Here is a 21,985-nt window from a genome sequence, read left to right on the forward strand (position 1 = left end):
ACAAGGCTGGCAGTGCCTGAGGCAAAAGCTTGTAACAGCACCTAATTCATATTGCATTGCATCTTAACATGCATATATATGCAGTAGCGCATCTAGCAGCACCTAATTTAGGTGGCAAGTGCCTCACTTGTGCACCCCCTAGCGCCAGCCCTGTACACCTAATGAAAAGGGTAGCCTTGCTTTCATTTCTTACAGTATCACGTACAGAAAACCCAAAATACTGCATTAAACATTTTTGTTCTCTTTATGACCACTGAAGTAACTTGTTGAAATACTATACCTAATTCACATTTACAGATACTTCTTATGAAGAAACTTAAACAAGCTAAATTCATGCATCAGAGAGTGTCCAGTATATGAGTGAAACTTGTTCATGTGACAAGAAATTTTTCTCTTATAAGTGTGGTGTAAAGCTTTTCCATTACAGCACAATTGTCAAGCCAAAGCTGTTTAAAGGTCAGAGAGCCATTATAAACTTCCTTAGTTTGTCTTCAGAATTTAAAATGCAGCCTTATTACCATTAAGGATTCTCAGAAATAGTTTCATCAGAAAAACCGCCCAGCTAAAGCTTGCAAGCTTCTTCAAGCCTATACCATTTACAAGTGTCTCATCTGTAGAGAGTGTCAGGTAGTAGATTTTTCTTACTATCACCCTTCACTGGCCTGCCAAGCAAATCAGATATCAGTAGCATGCCACTGAGCCCCCTACTGAAAAGAGGTCCACAAGAGTTCTGCAGACTCAGAATAAGCTTTTAATTAGAGTCACCACTATGCAAAATGGCAAAATTTTAAATTCTGCTACTCTACAAGTAAACTAGAGTATTACATTTTCTAATATTTTTTATTTTATAGTATAGAGTTCCATTTTTCATAGCATTCTGGTAACTTTTGTGACCATGTGTATTTCTTTCAAGTTTCACAGATAAAGGTAATGGTAAACTGCAGCCATTATCAACCCACTGCAGGATGGAAGCCTCCTCAACAATTCATGCTGAGGGAAATGGACCATAATCTGCCACGCTGGTCCAGTGCGGGTTGGCAGATCGACCATATTTAGCAGTCAGGGGCTTGAACCCTGGTCTACTCAAAGAGCGTGTGCTACTGCACTCCCGCTTCTGACCACTCGGCTACGGAGGCCTTCTTTCACAGATAATCACAATTAACAAACAGGCCCTTAGCCCCATACAGGTTTTACTGGATAATCCTTGGTTTGTGTTTCTCTCGGTGCCTTTGTATTGTTTTATCTGCATGGCTTCACTTTATTGCTTTCGTGCCACATCTGATATGTGCTCCATTTCCAAATTTTTCAAACTATTCTTGAAAAATTTGGAAATGCAGCAAATCATGAATCCAAATAACCTTATTCTTTTTCACAAATAAAATCAATACTTTCATTTTATGCCATTTCAAACTTTTTTGACAATAATGTCGAAGAAGAAAAGCATATTTTCTTTTCTTTTCTTTCATACATTTTTGATGTGACTACCTGGATTAATCACATTCTTTGCTTTCAAGTCTCTCAGATCATCCATAGAAATTACCTTTAAATTTTGAATTTTACATCTTGGGCAATTACCAACAATGATTTAAAATCAAACTCAGTAGTGCTCTTCTGAGGAAATCAGCTATGGTTCAGATAATATTTCTCCCTTTTTTGTATTTACACTGCTAGTTTTTTGATTCTGAAAATCTTAGCATCTCTTTTCAATCAAGTCTTGGTTCAAAACTACATTCTAAGTGAATGGATATGTCTAGAATGGTTCTTGTGCTCAAAGAGTGATTCAACAGATCCAAAAAATTATAGGTTTTCACAGCGCATATTTTTCAATATCCATTTAAACATTCTACAATAAGTTGTTTTACCAATTTAGTCTCTCACATTCACAAAGTGCAGAATCTGAAATTTAATTTGCATAATGGATTTCAAAGACTTATTCATTAGCTTTTTATTAAGTAGATTATACTAGCACTGTTTCTTCTTTGTGATTGCTATATTTTAGCTTCATTTTAAAAGTTTTAGAACAAATTTTAAAATATTTTTTGCTTTTCTGTTTAACCAAACTTGAACTGTTAAAAGTACTATGGCTGGTATTACTCAAGATGGACATACCTATCTCTCCCCTTTCACATACAGTAAACTAAAAACAAGAGGAAATACTCAATTTTAGCAATATTCAAGGAAACTGTATGAAATAAGTCATCAAAAATTGTATATTTTTATTTTATTTTTTTTACAAACAGTAAAAAACTTCCTCTTAAGATAAAAAAAAATATATATGAATAAAAACTGTACAATTTCTCTGTGAATGATAAAACCTTCATCTTTGGCCATGCAGGAATATGACTGGTAAGCATACCTTGGTACCAACTACTATATCATTCTGAACTGACACAGTGTGGCAAAAAAAGTAATGAGATTGAATTTTAAAAAAAATATCTATGAGTACTGTTCTGGGAGAGTGTGCTAGAAAAGCATTATAAATGCAACCTTGGCAGTCTTGCCAACCCAAACCAGATCTTAAGTTGTTTTTGTTTATAAATTCTCTGTGCATCATGTCTAATGTCACCATCAGAAACCAAAGAATGGAACAATGGATCAACATCAAGTTTTGTGTCACTGTGGGGGAAAAGTCTCACTGAAAAATGAAATGTTACTTAACTCACTTAATGTTACTAAAATGTTACTTAAAGATAAGAAATCAATAAAATCCATAATTACCACAGTAAATATGTGGTAATTATGGATATGGAAGTAAATAAAGTGAGTTAAATAAATAGGAAATAGATAAAATCCATAATTACAACAGACATGGGAAAATAAAAATTTGTGCAAAGCTTGTTCGACACTGTTTGCATAATGAAGGGCACTTTTCTACCATATCTGGCTCACAACCACCCTCCTTAATCGTCTGACTTGGCTCCAGCACTCTTTCTTCTGTTTCCCAAGTCGAAAATTGAGATTCAAAGGACACTGATATGATATTGTTTACGACATTCAGAAGACTGTGAGAGCAGAACTAAAACACCATCACAGCAGACAAGTTTTTCAAGTCTATCCAAATGCTTGTACGAATGGTATGTGAAGTGTACTTGTGTCCCTTGGGACTATTTTGAGGGAGATGCTTAAGGAATATTTTCCTTATACATATTTTGCCTTCTTTGAATTCAGTCTCATTACTTTTTTGACACTGTATATGTTGTTGGATAACACAATTAAAAGGAGATACTACTGTTAAAAGGGATAAATAATCTTATATAGTTTAATACATCTATGTGCAGACACAATACAGCTTACAGATCTATCTTGTAATATCAATATATAAGAATTGGTAGAACTTATTTCTTTATGATATTCTCATGCATAGAGTTGCACAATAATTTAAATAAAATGAAATAGGCTGTCTAAAAATGAAAAAAAAAAAAAAAAAGGTGGTGCACTCTGACCTGGACTGTGAAATTAAAGGTGAGATTAAAAAATGTACCAAAAACTGAAACAGGGTCTTCAAGGTGATACAAAAAATAAATAAATAAATAAATAAACCACTTAACATAAGTGAGGAAATAGAAAACACACAGCAAACTGTGGGGGGGGGGGGGGAATCACATTCCCATAACACTAATCCCTAAGTCATTGCAAACTTTTTTATGTAGAAACATGATGTGTTACAAGTCCATGCATTGGAAATATCAACTGATGGGCTCACATTAAACAACATATTATGAAATTGAAATACCTTGATAACCAATACTTCATATATTTTTAATTTGTAAAGTAGAAGGAAGATGAAAAACAATATCAGCTTCATAAGTTTGATATGTTCACTGAGTTTTGAGTATAAATAATCTAAAGTGAAACTAAAATAATGGTAATCTGCTCTCTTTTTGTAACTTGTCATATTGCCTATGTATTTTTGCAAGCAACCCTCTTGACATTGAATGAGATATACAATATTGTTTAATTTTTTTTCTGCATCTCCGTGCTGTTTTCATGTTTAGTGCAATTAAATTGCTACGAGAAGCAAAGACAAGTTAAATGCTTATGTTATAGAAGACCGTTTAAGCAATGAGCAAACGGAAAGGTAGTGTAACACAACTTTTATTCTCATTAAAACTTGTATATCAAATGGCTGTTTAGAGGTGGGGAAGAAGAAGAAACTATTTTGAATACTATTGATTAGTTCATTAATCATAAATGGAATATTTCCATTCTATAAATCTGTTTTTTTATAAAGGAAATTTCTGTTTTGAGATCATTTAAACTGAAGTATATATGAATTAAGAATGCACTGACGGCTTGGTTATAAAGGATGCATTTTTGACATGAATGTTATGGTAAGAATGGAAGTGAAGTTATTTTCTTCTCTCTCTCTGTTTTCTAAATATTTTGGTTAACAAACTGCTTATTACTTCTCATTACTATATAACTGAGAGAGTTTACTCTATCCTTGCTCTCTAGTTTTATTGTATATTGTAGTCTATTAAGAAAATAATTAAATCTAGAGAAAACAGTACAATTAAACCTAGAGAAAACTATAAAAACATTATCAATAAAAGGAATAGAGATGTTACATATACATATGACTTCCACATATAGCTTGCTGTCAGTTTTCCATTTCCTCACTTAAGCTCAGTTTATATGTATCACCAGAAGATAGCTTTTGACTTCTGTTGAAAACTTTTTTCAGTTCTATATATATATATATATATATATATATATATATATATATATATATATATATAACCCCCCCCTCCCCAACCTTTAATTTCACTAAATAATCCAGAAGGTGGACAACCCTTAATTCATTTATGTTAACCTTCACAAGAAATTTTATTTAAATTCTTGTGGCTTTATGCGGGCAAGCATTGTAAAGAAATAAGGTTCTACCAATTCTTAGATACTGTTAATCTAGTGACACTATGTAATCATAAATAATCCAATTCTTACAATATATGAAATCATACAATAAAAATTATTCACACAAATTAAAATGCAAATATTCTATAAAATGTAAAAAAATATATAAGTTTATTCCACAAAAACAGTTTCAAATACAATTTGTCACATCTTTATGTTTTCTTTTATTATATCAATTATATCCATTAAGAATAGTTTTCCAAATGGATATGTAGAATTAAACTTTTAAACAAATATTTCAATAAAATTTAATATTTTAGACTATTCCAATATGTTTATAATTCAATAAAATATGATATCTGTTTTGATATTTATATGGAAATTGTTCTACAATTAACAATGCACAATAATAGATTGAAAAGTGGAATTAAACCTGCACTTGATTTTCATTTCTCTTGTAAAATCGCAAAATGATATCCAATATGACCACAACAACAAATTATATCTTTCACTGGGTGTAGATGTTGAAATTCACACAGATCTTGTTCTACAACTACAACATTAAATTATATCTGACATTACATCAAAGAAGATGGTCTTCACAATTTATGGAGATGAAAGCTCATCTGTTTTCTCTAAACAATTTGAATATTCTGAAACTTCAACTTTAGGCTTTTTATTTTCATCATTAGAACAAATGGAGACCTCTTGCTTATTTTCAATACTATTAGAATTCCGTTTATCAGCAGTTCTTAAGGACCTTCTTTTAAATTTAGTATCAGGAACAATATTAGGAACTATATATTCTACTGGATATTTACACTTTTGTTTGGTTGGGTCATCATTAGGACAATAATTTGGCACTTCAACTTCAAGCATTTTAGTTAACTGCTTCAAAACAGAATCAGTGTAGTCATGGATGAGGAGATCTGCCTTTTCATCCTATTGAGAGGATGGGAAAAAGGAAAATCATTTATTATTTTTTTTTTATTATATCAGATTTAGAGCAGAGTTTACCATTTTTCTAAATGGATAAGTAAAATGAAACTTTTAAATAAATATTCAGATATTTTAAATATCTGAATATTTTTTTAAAATATCTAAACTAAACTAACATTTTCATATAACATGATATCTCTTTGGTATTCTATATTATGGAAAAAAATATTATAAACTTGTTATCTGGTCATCATTTTCTTTGTGCAACGCTTATACTGTTATTTAACATCATGAATTATACCTTTCATTATATGAGATAAATCACTTTAACAATTTATACACTGGTGAACAAAAGATAAGGTATAAATAATATCATCTAAAGTCAACATACTCACTGGGATTCAGGCTTGGAGATCCCCCCCCCCAAACGGCCTCTTCATGAGAAAAATATTCTCACTCCTGATCCACTTCCCTTGAGTCCAATTGATATATTCACAATCAGCTGAAATAGTCTCTTTATCATACAGTGAGAGGGACATAATCATGCCTTGTATAACTAAGAAATCTCTTTCCCACAGCCCAAGATACACTTTGTGGGAGATATTTCATGCTGAGGCAGCTGCAAACTCAGCAGTATAATTGTTTTTTTCTCCAATATCATCTTGCAATCATGGCTAAATATCAGTCATCTGCTAGTGTTATGATCCTTGGTTAATGCTGTATACAGCTCTTCAAAATACTTCTCCTGGCTTCTGAACTGTCCTCGCAACAAATGGTTGACACATAGGCCCCTAACTGCATCCATCTGTGATTGGCCTGTTTTCATCCTGCTAATTAATCTAAGCCACAAAAAAAAAATAATAATAAAATAAAATAAAAAACTCTTCATATCCTAGCTCTTTCTATGCAACTGGATTACAATATATTACTCAGATGGACTTGGTATCTGTGTAGAATCAAACTGAATGATGCATGATCAGACTAGTGTGTTAAAACTACCCATATTTGAATATCAGATATTTACTTGATCTAAATGCATAATTTCATTGATTTACTCTAAAACAATTGATTGATTTACTCTAAAACAAATTTCCTTTATTCCTTATTTCAATGTCGTTAGGAATGTCCCATCATTCCTATATAACTTATTCCTTGTTTCGCAATAAAGTAATTCATATCTATTAGTCTATTATAGTATTAATCTATTTTTCCTTGCTTCATCTTGTTTTAGGTCTTCTAAATCTTTATTAATGTAATCTTCTATATTATGATGTTTGTGGCTCAAAAATAAGAATCTACAGCAGTTTTATGTCCATTAGAATTTTTGTAATCCTTTACTCTATCGTAAATTATGTTAAAGTTATCAAACCCAGTCACAAAATACTTCGTAAAGTATGTATACATTACAGAATAGGATAACCATTTTCTTGATATTTTATAATTAACGGGCATATGCTGAAAATGCAATTTAATTTCATTAAAAGGAAATTTTTTATTTTTAAAATCTCTTTGGTTCTGTTGTACAAGATGATATGATAAAAACATCAATTTTTCAGTTTGTGGTGAATTAGGATTTGGTGCAATAAACTCATTTAACACTGCATAATAAGTGTCATTGGTTACACTATTAACTTCATGTTTGTTGTTCATTTCTAAAATTTTTGTGTCCTTCAGATTTCTCTGAATTATCTCCCTTAATTTTGTCATTATTTTGTTTTTTCATTGTGTTTTTATGGCTTTCCTCTGAATCTTTTTTATATTATTATTTGTGGTATTTTCTTCATATTCATTATATTCTTTGTTGCATTCTATTACACTAATAAAGTTTTCTTCTGGTTCATTATTTTAGGTTTGAATATCTATCTTATTGGTTTCTTTTCCTTTAGTTATGAAATTATGACTGGGAGTAGAAGTAGATTCATCTATAATGATTTTTTTTTTTTTTTAATAAAAATCATTAAGAGTGGGTTGCCTTGATGTTTCAACAAACATTTCTAATATTTTTTTTCCTTTTAATTTCCCTTTTTTCATGGCCTGATTTATTTTCGTCTTGTCTTTATCTTCTCTAACTTCTTGGCATTGGTCAGCCATCTAAAGGAAAATAAAATTTGATACTTTAATTCTATCTATCTATGTTCAACTTAATATGGCAGATCACCGCCTTGTCGTTCCCATTTTCCAAAGTTGCCAGACATGGGCATCTTCACCTTTCTCTTTCTCATGGCTGATAGTGCACCTTCCTTCCATATCTTTCTAGGGCATCCTCGCCTTCTCTTCCCTTGTGGTATCCACTCATATATAATTTTAGGCCATCTCTCTTCATGTGCAGCAGATGTCCAAACCATCTCAACCTCCTATTTTCTATTCATTCTATAATATCTTCATCTGGGTGTATACGTCTTCTTATTTCCTCGTTCGTTATCCTCTCTAGCCTAGAAACCCTAGCACTCCAATGAAGGTAGTCCATCTCTAGGGACCTAAGCTTATTTTTGTCACCCTCTTTCAGTGTCCACACCTCACAGCCATAGCAAAATACTGATTCCACTAACGACTGTCCGATATGTTTTGTAGTTCTACACAGATATTGTCCCACCATATAGAATTGAGGGCACTAAGAATCTTCCTACTTTGATGAATTTGTGTGAAAACCTCCTCTTTTCCCAATCCTTCCTTAGTTCCAATTCATCAGGATGTTCTGCTATGCTTAGGTATTCTGTCTGTAAAATTGACATTGAGGCCCCATTGGTCATATGTAAGATGCAATTTTCTCAAAGTGCATTCTAAATCATAAGCTTCTTGTGCAATGATAACCTGATCATCGGAAAACTTTAGACTCCAAAGGTATCTTCGTTAATTGGTACTCCCATTCCATGACAGCTTCTTTTCCATTCTTGTAAAGCACATTCCAAGAAAACATTAAACAATAAAGGTGATAGTCTGCATCCTTGTCTCAGCCTCTGACATATTTTGAATGGCTTTCCATAATTCCTTTCTTGGAATGGAGTCATAAGCCTTTTCTAATTCGATGAAGGCAAAGAAGGTATAGTTATTCTTTGCTTTTCTTTTCTCCACTAGCTGTTGTAGAACAAACAAATTGTCCACACAAGAGCAATCTGACCTAAATCCACTTTGTTCTTTGCTTATCTTATCTTTTACCTCCTCTCGTAATTTTAAATGAAGCACTTTAGAGTATAGCCTGGACACAGTGCAATTAACACTTAAGCCTCTATAGTTCCTCGAATCCAGCTTATTTCCTTTTTTTATATATGGATGAAATATAACTTACTTTCCATTCATTTGGAGTTTTCCTCAGCTGTATACATCTATTAATCACATCGAAAAGACTTGGTGGTGTATATTTAATTAGTTCCATTGCAGTATTTCCAGGGCCTGGAGATTTTTTTGTTCTTCATTAATATTACACAGTCAATAACTTGATATTTTGTGATTTCTATCTCCTTTTATCTACTGGTGGAGAGAGATAATTATGCTCTGATTAGCATTAGTAGAGGCATTTGATGCAAGAAAGCAAGCTTATGCAGCATCAGCCAAAAAAAAAAAAAAAAAAAAAACCCACTTCCACTTCACCCCTCTGTTCGTTCAAAATACCTGTCCAGCTGAGCCTTAAACCTATTTAGGCTATCAACCTCCACAACAAGGGATGGAAGTCTGTTCCACCAACCAACCACCCGCTGGCTAAAGGCAAATTTCCGCACGTCTATCCTACATCTGTCTTTCCTCAATTTGAATTTATGCCCTCTCAGGTGATTATTCTGAGCTAGAGGAAGAATCCCATCAGCATTGAGCATGCTCAAACCGTTCAAGGCTTTATACACCTCTATCAGATCACCTCGCTGGTGCCTAGTCTCCAGACACTGTAATTTGCAAAACGTAAGCCTTTCTTCATAAGCACGCCTTTGTTCCATTCACTAATCTTGTTGCCCTTCTCTGTACTCGTTCCAGCAGCTCTACATCCTTCTTGAAATGAGGCCTCCAGACCTGTATACAGTACTCTAGGTGTGGCCTGACCATTGCCTTATACAAGGGAATAATCACCTCCTTATCCCTGCTGGAAAAATTCCTGTATATCATTGACAATACTCCATGAGCTACTCTTGCAGCCCATCTGCACTGCTCAGAGAACTTCATATCTGCCTGCACAACCACCCCCAAGTCCCTTTCATTCTCTACCACTGTCAGTGTAGTACCACAGAGTTGATACGTTGCTCTGGAGTTGCTGTTTCCCATATGTAGTACTTTACATTTGTCAATGCTAAACTTCATTTGCCACCTCTCAGCCCATCTGCTCAACTTTCCAGATCCTGATGCAGCAGCATAGCGTCAGTAGTGTCCTTGACAACCCTGCCTACCTTTGTATCGTCTGCAAACTTGGACATTAAACTTGATATACCATCATCAATATCATTTATAAATACAGAAAACAATAATGGACCCAACACTGAGCCCTGAGGGACTCCACTAATAACATTAGTCCACGATGAGCAGTGTCCATTGATTACCACTCTCTGTCTTCTCCCCCTCAACCACCCCTTTATCCATAGCAGCAATTTGCCTCCAGTGTCACACTGCTCCAATTTGTGTAGCAGTCTTCCATGTGCAACAGTATCAAAAGCCTTTCTAAGATCCAAGTATATAATATCAAAGATATTCCCTGCATCCAGTTCTTTTGTGACTGCATCATAGTATCCAATCAAATTGGTCAGGCAAGACTTCCCCTTAACAAAACCATGCTGTGTCCGAGCTATAACTGAAGTCTTGTCTAAATGATCCTGCAGTGCTTCTTTAACCAGTGCCTCCATTAATTTTCCTGGAACAGAAGTTAAGCTCACAGGTCTATAATTACTTATGTCAGCCTTTGATCCTCCTTTGTGAATTGGGGTTACATTTGCACATCTCCAGTCTATGGGTACCTCCCCAGAGTCCAAGGAAGCTCTCATAATTATGGCTAAGGGTTTGCTTACTTCCTTTGCTGCCTCCTTTAATATAACTGGATAGATCCCATCCACCCTGGGTGCCTTTCTTGTGTTTATTTTCACAACCTCTCCTCCACCTTACTCTCAGTTATTTCAAGATTCTGTAGCTTACTGCTAGAGTTGAATACACCTCTGGCATTCCCCTCGCTGAATAACTCCTCATGTGTGAATGTCGATGCAAAATATTCATTTAGTTTGTTAGCTACCTGAGCAGGATCATCAACACTTGACCCATCAATATCAAGTGGACCAATCTGATTCATCCCCTTCCTTCTAGAGTTTACATAAGTAAAGAACTCTTTGCTGTTTTTCTTTGCATCCCTTGCCAAGGGTTTCTCGTAATCTGCCTTTGCCTGCCTAACCTCCTTTGTAACTTGGTTGCATATCGACTTGTATCTATCATAGGCTTCTGTGTCATGTGTTAATTTGTAAGTATCCCATGCATTTTTCTTCTCTGCCATATGCCTCATTAGTTCATCTGACATCCATTTTGGCCTAAACCTTGAACAATATTTCTTAGTTGGTTGTAAAGCCTAGTAGCTTCCAAGATAAGTTCTTTGAATGCTTCCCATTTTGAATTTGCTGTTGGTAACATCATCAGTTGGTCCCACTGTATAGAATTTAAATACTGTCTCAGTCCATCGTAGTCGCCTTTACGGAAGCAATAACCCTTCCCTTTACCCCTAATGGTAGTTACCTCTTTGAGTAAATCCCACTGATACTGAGATCGTCTTTTGTTTAGGAGGTTATAATGATTTTCCCATGTTGGCATATCTATAAAGTTCTTATTTGATCGAGATTAATTTGTTTTCAGTAACTTTAATTCTATATTTATATTATTATTAATACATGAACAGTGTTCATTAATGTAATAATAGAATCTGGATGTGCGACGCCACAATACTGATGCTTTAATTTTATTAAAAATTCTGACAGTACACACTAATAAATATTTGAAATAAAGGATAGAAGGACAGGCCACTTTACCTACATGCATTTTTTTTTTAAATAATTTTAAAAGTAAATATTGTAAGGTTATGTTTATTAGTTATTAATGTATTTGCAAATTATTGCATGTTATTTAACATACATTTATTCACCTTCAAGAGTTATATTCTCTAAACTATGGGCATTTAGTTTCAGGTACAGTCAGTTCTGCTATAACGTGGTACGTGTTGCTAAAAATCTCCGTGTTGTGGTATTTCACACATTAAAAATAACAGGGCTTATGGGAAAAATAGGGATGGGGCAGAGCACTCAAAAAAAAATGTTCAGTCTGGTAAGTAAAACACTAAAAAAAGTTAGAAACCCAATAAAATTGCTAACACAGGTTTAAACATCTTAATTTTACAATAAAATAGAAATGCTTAAAAAAGCGGTATTCACCTTGAATAAATCTGCATGGTTTAATTAGAAAGAGTTGGTTAATATTTAGGTTGAATAGTTGAGTTAAAAAGACTAAGGAAGGGGCAAAAATAAAGTGTTATTTTGGAAATTAGAATAGGCACAAGGAAGCAGGTGTGTACCCATCTAATCCTTAGTTGTCGTTAAAGTAGGGAAAAATAGTTGAAATTAAATAAATAATATAGTGGGCCAATAGTCATTACGGGGACTTTCGTTGGATTACAACATCTTCAGTTGGCAATTGAGTGGGTAGAGAACGCGCGCGATATTTAAGAAAATTTTTATACTCTTGTGATGCACTTTTTGACATGCAGTAACCTCAACCACGAGAGGTTCCAAATCGGTGAAAGGTTGAAGGGAAGTTTAGTGTTTAAGACTTTAAGATTGGAATGGTGTCGATACCGCTCGATGGCTAGTGCTTCATATTGAAGAATCCTATAGCTGGATTTGAGCTATAGGATTCTTCAATATTCTAGCAGCCGATGACACCTTAACAGAACGCACCTCTCTCTCCGTAGACGACATCCTTGAACTCACTACACTTTTATTAGATGCCAGATACTTCAGATTTAACAATAAAATTTTTCAACAAATATTTGGCTTACTGATGGGCTTAGGTATCTCAGCCCCCTTGTCCGAAATTTAGCTGGCAGCCATCGAGAACCAAATTCTACACCCCTTTCCCTCTGAATTAAAATTATACATATGCTACGCTGACGACATCCTTGTAATAGGCAATAGACCTAGCATCGACAATCTCTTTTCAAAACTTAATTCTGTAAACAACAGGCTTAAATTTACCCTTGAAATTGGACTAAACAACCAGATCAATTTTCTCAACCTCACCATCTACATAACAGGCACAAAATTAAGTACAGTCAGTCCTCGTATAACACGTGTTAACACTACACGAATTCGATCATACACGATTTATAAATAGGGGAATGATATCTTATATAACACGAACCGAATTCCCTTATGCATGATTCGCCTTTGTGTTTACAAGAAATGGCAGTCCAATGCGGAATCACCCCAACTGAACACAACACGATAGGAATGAAGAGAAGATTCTGAAAATGTATTTTTTTGTATCAGTGAAGGGGAAACACGTTTCACCATAACAACGTAAAAACCAATACAATTCCAGCTATCGGTATAATCGCAAATGCCATTAGATCGAGTTTACTACCAGTTTATAACAGATTCCACTAGCAGAAACGCAACTGGAAATTGTTTTTAATTGTTTTATGGTAGTAACCCCTAGAAATGTGCTTTAGTAAAATGCGAGGTGTTAATAGTGTATCTCTGCCTTTACGGTGTTGTTTATTCAGTTGCTACACGTGCGCAGCTTTGTTTATGTGTATCAAGCGTGCCTCCTCGTTTTGTAATTGTGCTTTATTCCCTAAAAATGAGTAAAATACTTAATTAAAAGGCGTGAAAAGGAAGCGTCCTGGTGAAGACACTGCAGAGAGAAAAAGAAAAGCAATATCGATAAACAGAGGCGACTGGGTCAAAAATTCTTACCCGGGAAAATTTATAGTGGCCTCATACTATGGTTTATGGCCAAAATCACACCAGCCTCTGGCCCACCGGGGTTTCCCCGGTGGGCCAGAGGTTCTGTCGATAGAGAAAAAATATGAAATTATGAAATGCTTTGAGCGAAATGAAAGACCATGTGATATTGCACGTGCTACAGGCCTAAATGAGGCAACGCCGAGAATTACAAAGAATGCAGAGAAAATAAAAACAACTTTCATAGCAGGAACAACTCAAAGTGTAATTAAAATCCATTAGATTAAGACAAAGAATTGGAAGAGATGGAACGGCTGTCATCTGTTTGGATATCAAATCAAACAAAAAACAAGTTTGCTTACGATAGAAGCAAAAGCATTAGCAATATTTTATTACATAATAGTTGTAATAAAATACAAGTATTTTATTACGATAACTTATTGTGTTTGGTAATGTTTTGGTTACAAATGTGTGTTCAATCTTGGGTGGTCGGCACCTAACCCTATTTTTCCCATAGGGCTTGTTGTTTATATTGCACGAGGGTTTCTAGGAACACAACTATCGTGCTATAAGAGGACTGACTGTACAAAAATGGGTGGTTGGTTGGTGGAACCGACTTCCATCACTTGTTGTTGAAGTTGATAGCCTAAACAAATTTAAAGCTCAACTGGACAGGTATTTCGAATGAACGGAGGGGTGAAATGGGAGTGGGGTTTTTTTTTTTTTTTGGCTGATGCTGAATAAGCTTGCTTTCTTGCATCATATGCCTCTACTAATGCTAATGCTAAAATTTTCAGGAAAAACACACATACCGATAAATACTTGCATTTCACTTCACATCACCCCCTTAACACTAAAAAAGCTGTCTTATACAACCAAATCTACAACACTCTAAAATTTAGCTCTTCACAAAAAAGACCTACACAACGAAATCCAATATCTCACCGATAAATTCATAGCCAGAGATTACCCCCATCAACTTATCTTACATACAATTACCATCGCCAAAAATAAAATTAACAACCCGATCAGACATAACAATAATACAAACATCCGCATAGTCCTCCCCTATCACAGTGAACTAGTAGGACAGTTCCAGCATATATTCAACGATACTGATCTCTTTTGTCTTTTCCGCTTACAATAAACTCGGATCTTTCTTCAGCTCTTACAAAGACACACATAAATATCCTACCAGCGATCTTAATAATATAATATACCTTATTAATTGCCAGCCAAACTGCGACACCTGTTACATTGGAAGCACTACTACAAAATATGGCTCATCAAAAACCTCTAACACCTGCGCATACTACCACCACTACAGTCTTACAACTAACCAAACTGTTGCAGAACTCACGCTCAAACCCATAACCACACCCCTCTTATCGATTCTGCCATTTCTATTATTAAACTCAAATTCAGCTATAGGATTCTTCAATATGAAGCACAAACCATCGAGTGGTATCGACACCATTCCAATCTTAAAGTCTTAAACATTAAACTTCCCTTCAACTTTTCACCGATTTGGAACCCCTCGCGGTTGAGGTTACCGCATGTCAAAAAGTGCATCACAAGAGTATAAAAATTTTCTTAAATATCGCGTGCGTTCTCTACCCACTCAATTGCTAACTGAAGACGTTGTAATCCAACGAAAGTCCCCGTAATGACTATTGGTCCACTATATTATTTATTTAATTTCAACTATTTTTCCCTACTTTAATGACAACCAAGGATTAAATGTGTACACACCTGCTTCCTTGCGCCTATTCTAATTTCCAAAATAACACTTTATTTTTGCCCCTTCCTTAGTCTTTTTAACTCAACTATTCAACCTAAATATTAACTAACCCTTTCTAATTAAACCATGCAGATTTATTCAAGGTGAGTACCGCTTTTTTAAGCATTTGCTATTTTATTATTAGTCCATCTACACAGTATTTTAAGATATCTAAAGTTTTGCATTGACATCTTAAATTTCTAATAAACAAATAAATATTATGGTAAATATAGCACTTTACCTTGACAAGATATGAAGTTTGTTTGATTGATATTTCTGTTCACTGGCATTTTCTTTTTTTTTGGATTGTAGAATTTAAAACAGTAAAAAAGAAAAGCAATCAATAACGACAAACACAGGAATCACAAGTGAGACAAGTTTACAAAGCTTAAAAAATAGGAATGAAGCGAAGATGCTGAAAATTTATTTGTTTTTTATACGACTGAAGATTTTATAGAAAGGGAAACAAATTTCACCATAATAACATAAAATCACACAGAATTCCAGTTATCAGTATTATCGCAAATGCAGTAAGATCAAGTTTACTATTTGTTTATAATTAGATTGCACTAACTGAAAAGCCCAATAAACTGGAAACTGCAAATTGTTTTTATTGTTTTATAGTAGTGACCTCCAGAAATGTGCCCTCTGCTCATGCTTATTGTGCCTTGCAAAATTTCTGTTCGAACAGAAAAATTTAAGCTGCTGAAAACATGAGTTGGCATACAATATCACGTGTTATCTTGTGAATACAGTGAATGACAACAGTGTCTCCCCGACCAATACAGCTACAGTAAATGGGAAATATAGATCTCACACATTTGACATTTTTTAAGCTTTGTAAACTTGTATGTATTGCTGCGCATGTCGCTACATTCAGCTTGGTGCTGGGTTTTGTGTTCACCTAGTGTTACTAGCAGAAGAAATCATGCACGATCAACACGAAAATCGCATTATACTTGCGTTGTTCCCTAATATATCAGTCATGTTGAAGCAAATGAGTGTTATAGCAGAATTGACTGTACTTACATTGTTTTGAGCTCCACTCATAAAAAAAGGCAATACAACAGAACACAAAAAACATCACCATGTTGGCTGTTGCAAGTAACTCTATTTGCATAGTCACACAGAACTCCTTGCAGAGAATGAAAATTTGAAGTCACAAACAACAAAACAATAAATACATTGTGTATGAAATATTTAGAATAATTTTTACTTAATGTTTATTTTAATTTTATTTGATCTAAATAGCTCTAAGTAAGTTCTCTTTTGGGCCCAAGAGGAGGGGAGATACAAAGAAATTTCTCAGTATTTCACATTAATTCCTTTATACAGGATAGCAACTCGTACAGAACTGTTTCACTACTTATACATCAAAGCAGATCTGCAAACTGAGATCACCCCATTATCTTATGAGAAACCTGTAAATCTTGAAAAAAACTAACAGAATGGTATCTTGTATTTTAAACAAATAACAGAATGCTTTTTCGTGACATAACTTGTTTAAACAAGTGCATCTTGAGGTGAGTCATGGATACTGAAATTCATTCTAGTATTAAGCCCACAGCATTACTTAATGCAATTTAATTCCTGCCAGTCACTAAATACATAGGCCAAGATAGTCTTTATCTTACTAATTTATTTCACATGGCATATAACTGCTGCAGGCAGCCTCTGTAGCCAAGTGGTCAGGAGTGGGAGTGCAATAGCACACACACTCATTGAGTAGACAGGGGGTCTAAGACCCTGACTGCTAAATAAGGTCAATCTACCAACCTTCACTGGACCAGCATGGCAGATTATGGTCCATTCTCTCAGCATGACTTGTTAAGGAGATCTCCATCCTGCAGTGGATTGATAATGGCAGCAGATTTATTTATTTAAAGTTTTTATAACATTAAATACTCAAAGGTTAAACTATTAATTGCAAATTTCGTAAAAAGTTTATAAAATACTGAAAAAACGATAAAATGTCACAATTCTATTCAATAAAGATGAAAAAACTCAGAAAGAACAGAAATAATGAGTTAAAAGTTAATATCTATTAGAACATACATGTTTTGTAGGTTGCAAATTGCAAATAACCAATTTTCCTCCGTTTTCCTTAGTTTTCAGAGGTAAGTTGCCACTAGGAAGAATTTGTAAAGTTGTTCCCAGACAGATACTCAGATCTGCCTTCCTAAAAAAAAAAACAAACAAAAAAAAAAAAACATGAAATAAACAAACTAACCTTTAAAACAATAAAAAAACATGAAATAAACAAACTAACCTTTATGTTTTTTGGGACTTTTGTGCATAAAAAAACTGTAAAAAAGTATGATTTCCTTGCAAAATTATTATGTCACCTTATGCAATTAGAGATACCACAAAATGCCATATGCATTTTGGTTTAATTCATTTAAATAGTATTCTACTTTGTGAGACCTAAACTAAAAATTTCCAAATGGCTGACTGACCAACTGACCTTGTCTGATAGACAACCATCTTGAGAATAGTTATTTGTGTTTGAAAGTTTAATACAAGTTCTTTTCAAACCCACCAATACTCTCCCAAGAAAGATGGAATCCCTTGACAAGACTACAACTCAGAATGAACCCTGAACTCCTAAAAAGGAAAACTTTACCAAACTTGACCCAACTATTGGATTCCTACAACATTCCTACTGCACCTGTGTCATCGGAGATCCATCATAGCAACCACTATCTGGGATTGACCTTTGGAAAGGGATCAGACTGACCTGGACAGGACACTGTCTTACCTTTGGCCACAGGTGCCTCCGTAGCCGTGGGCAGGAGCAGCAGTGCGTAGCACACGCTTCTTGATTAGACCGGGGTTTGAGCCTGTGCCCACCAAATACGGAGGATACGGAAAGGTCAGGGAATGACCACCGCATATCCCCGGAGCAATATGGCCTTAGTTGCTAGTGCTCCTAAAAACCAAATAACAAATAACCTTTGGCCAGACCATGATACTGATGTCACCGGACTTAAAAGAAACACATCGGATTCGACCAACTGCAGCCTTGCTGCCTATGTGCTATTTGGCCATCAGTATCCTGCTGTCTTGCTGTGTACCTTTATTCCCCTTCTCTGGCAGAGGGGAGGAGCCAGACTCCTGCCCCCTCCCCCTTGCCACCCTCTTTTCCTTCTGATGGGGCATGGGCCTGCCCTACTGTCACTAACTGGGAGCATCTTCTCTGTCACACCCATTCTTCTTACTTTCCTTCCTCCCCAGCAGCCTTCAGTCTCCCTGCCTACACATTAGTGTATGCCCTACACATCAAAATTTAACCGTGCAAATTGAACCTCACCAGGATCTCCAGTGGAGCAAAGACAACTTAGTTGATTTCAATCCTTCTCAAAATACTGTCATATCTTGTAAAAAGGAACTCCTATGCTTATCTTTGGCGACACTCTGATTTCTAGGCAAGATGATATCTCTCTTGGCACTAGCACATTACAAATATTGCTTCCTCTGCATCTAAAAAACTTGGTTTTCTCTTTTGCTCCCGGCATTACTTTTCTTCCAAACAGCTGTTCACTCTGTACAAATCGCAAATCCGCCCTACCATGGAATATTGTTCCCACATCTGAGGGCGTGCTCCCAAAACCTCTCTCAGGCATCTAGATTCCATTCAGAAGCGGGCAGTTAGGTTAATTAATGACTCATCTCTAACAGAGTTCTCTCCACTCACTGTCTCATAGATGTATTGTTTCTGCTGCATGCTTTTCTATAGATACTTCCATGGGCACTGTTCTTCTGAATTGGCTTCTATAATTCCTGCTCTCTCTTTCAAAGTCCGAACACGTGCCGCCAACATCCATTTACTGTCCAACTTCAAACTCACAGAACCAACTTTTCATCTTCCTCGTTTATTCAATCAACTGCCATTTTCTGGAACAACCTTCCTTCATATGTATTTCCTGAAAATTACAGTCTATAGAAGTTCAAGTCTAATGTCAACAAATATCTTCTCAACCTCCAACCCAAGCACGGCAAAGTACTATAGGTTGTAATACCTCGTGTTTGGGGTTTTCATAAAAAAAATAATAATAATAATTAAATGTGATGATCAATGCTTATATTTTCTGATTCACAGGACATTGTTCATTGTGAATTTGTTCTGCAGAGTTGAGAGTGAATCAGAAATACTAAATAATAGTTCTATAGTAATTGCACAATGCTGTTTGGAGAAAACAACCAGAAAAGTGGGCTTCAGGGTTGCTGTTCTTTGGTTTTTAGGAGCATTAGCAACTAAGGCCATATTGCTCCGGGGATATGCGGTGGTCATTCCCTGACCTTTCCGCATCCTCCGTATTTGGTGGTCACGGGCTCGAACCCCGGTCTAATCAAGAAGTGTGTGCTACGCACTGCTGCTCCTGCCCGCCTGGCCATGGAGGCACCGGGCTTCAGGGAATTAGAACCTGCAAAATGATATACTCAGCACTTTCCATTCAAAAATTTCTTGTGAAGCACTCCATGAGGTTCTTCATGTGCCACACTCATGAGACAGTTCCCCGTGATTTTTTTTTTTTTTTTTTTTGTTTTTGTCATAGTTATGGCTGAGCAAATTATTCAGAATGTGATACATGAGCTATTAGCACTTTCAAAAGGAGCCTGTCAAAAATGCTCCCAGAAGTTTCAGAAGCATGGCAAGATACGGTATATACAGTATCAATGATACTATTTTCAAGGAGATCCATACAAATAGCCAGTAAACTTCATTTCCTAAATATTAGTTCAGGGCCCAAACTTTTTTTTTTAATCACACGATATATATTATATTGCACACTGTTCGTTGTTCAGAGGTTTTCTCCTGCAGATGGAATAAATAGTTAAATGAAATTAAAAAAATTCATTATCATCTTAAATATGAATAAACATTTAGTATAGAATGCTAAATGTTCATAACTTGCCAAGCTGCAAACAATGTGAGTCCTTCATGTTAATCCTTAATAGAACTTGTAAAAATGAAACTGAAAGAGACTTTTTCTTTAACATGAACCATGTGTGTGGGTTGGGGGGGGTTAAGCTCCAAAGCAACTAAGACTGGGTCTGAACAACGGGTAAAACCAGGAAATGTGATGGTAAAACTAATGCTGGTGCTCTTTAGTTTGACAATCTTATTACAAAGCTGAAGCTTCCATCTGTTGTTGTTGCTACAAAATTTTAAGCCCCAAATCAAGAAAGTAATGTATGGCAAACATTGACCAGCAGTACTAGAGAGGCTGCTTCACATTTTGAAACAAAAATGTTACTAACAGTCATTGTCATATGCAGGGCCCTTAAACCATTGGTCAAATGTTGCCTTGCAGACAATGCCAATTTTCATTATGCAAAGCAAGCTGCAACCAGAAGAATAAGCTCTAATGGAAGGGAAATTTCAGCTTTTTTTGGTAATATGCAGGTTAATAGAATGTACTGAGGGCTGCAGAAATTTTTCCATGCAGTATGCAACTCAAAATTCAGCACCCATACCCATCTGTAATATGTTCAATGAAAATTACCTCCAAAGGCAAATGAAACACTAATAGAATATACTGGGACAGCTGAAACACTAATAGAACATATAGTGGCAGATGAAACAATAATAGAATATATCGAGGCAGAAATAAATAAAATGAAATGTCATTTATTCAATATATGACACATGGACTATGATTTTATGGTCTAAGTTTTTATCGTATAAGTTTATTCATATAATGCAAGGAAGCAAGAATGCTTTTGATGCACCTAACAAAAAAATAATAATTATTATTTATTGGTGATATAACAGTACTTACTGCATGATGGAAGAGATAGGGAAGGGTTGTCCGGAACTTAGCTCTAGAGACTAAACATGGGTTCCACCACTTAATTACTTAATTAAATAATAATTCTTCATGATGTAGGTATCTATAATAGTTGACCTCTGAATTTCCTAAAACTGTCAACTTCAACCACTGAGGGCAACTTATTCCAGTAATTAACAATTTACTGACTAAAAAGCCATGCTGCCTTTAAAAAACCATGCTGTGTTTCCTTCAGAATTCCATTTCTATCTAAATGATCCTGTACTGCACTCTTCTTCATTACTTCCATGACATTCCCTACCAAAAATCAGACTGATCAGTAGGCAGTCACCCACTTGCTCTCAGAATCACCTTTATGTATTGGTGATATAACAGTACTTCTGCAATCCAAGGGAGCCTCTCCTAAGTCTGGCAACACCACCATAATTAACCTTCATGGTTCAAAGCTCTTGCCACCTCTCTCAAAATTATTGAGTAACTGCGATCAACTCCAAGAGCATTACTTATCTTTAAGCTTGAAAGTTTTATTAATGAATAATCATCTGATATTTTAATATCACCAAACCACAAAAGGTCTTCCATCTGTAAATATCAATGTAAAGTACCTGTTCAATTCATCTGCAACATCATCCATTATGCAAGGGTCCGATCTGATTCACTCTTTCCTTCTTGGTATTCATGTACTAAGGAAAAACTCCTTGTCACCACTC

The 21,985-nt window shown here is 35.2% G+C and overlaps 1 protein-coding gene across 1 annotated transcript in view; it reads right to left on the reverse strand.

Moving 5' to 3' along the window:
• Positions 1–5,460: 5,460 nt before the first annotated feature.
• Sirt6 (sirtuin 6) overlaps positions 5,461–21,985 on the reverse strand; it is a 105,642-nt gene continuing 89,117 nt past the window's right edge. Inside the window, exons 5-6 of the mRNA XM_090380750.1 lie at positions 17,539–17,662; positions 5,461–5,796 (exon numbers count right to left, since the gene is read on the reverse strand). Of these exons, the coding sequence (XP_090236876.1) occupies positions 5,461–5,796; positions 17,539–17,662 (460 nt within the window). The remainder of the gene's footprint in view (positions 5,797–17,538; positions 17,663–21,985) is intronic.

This window comes from Mastigoproctus giganteus, chromosome 9 (genome assembly GCF_048544385.1).
Source record: "Mastigoproctus giganteus isolate SK-2022 chromosome 9, ASM4854438v1, whole genome shotgun sequence".
In the NCBI taxonomy this organism is placed as follows: Eukaryota; Metazoa; Arthropoda; class Arachnida; order Uropygi; family Thelyphonidae; genus Mastigoproctus; species Mastigoproctus giganteus.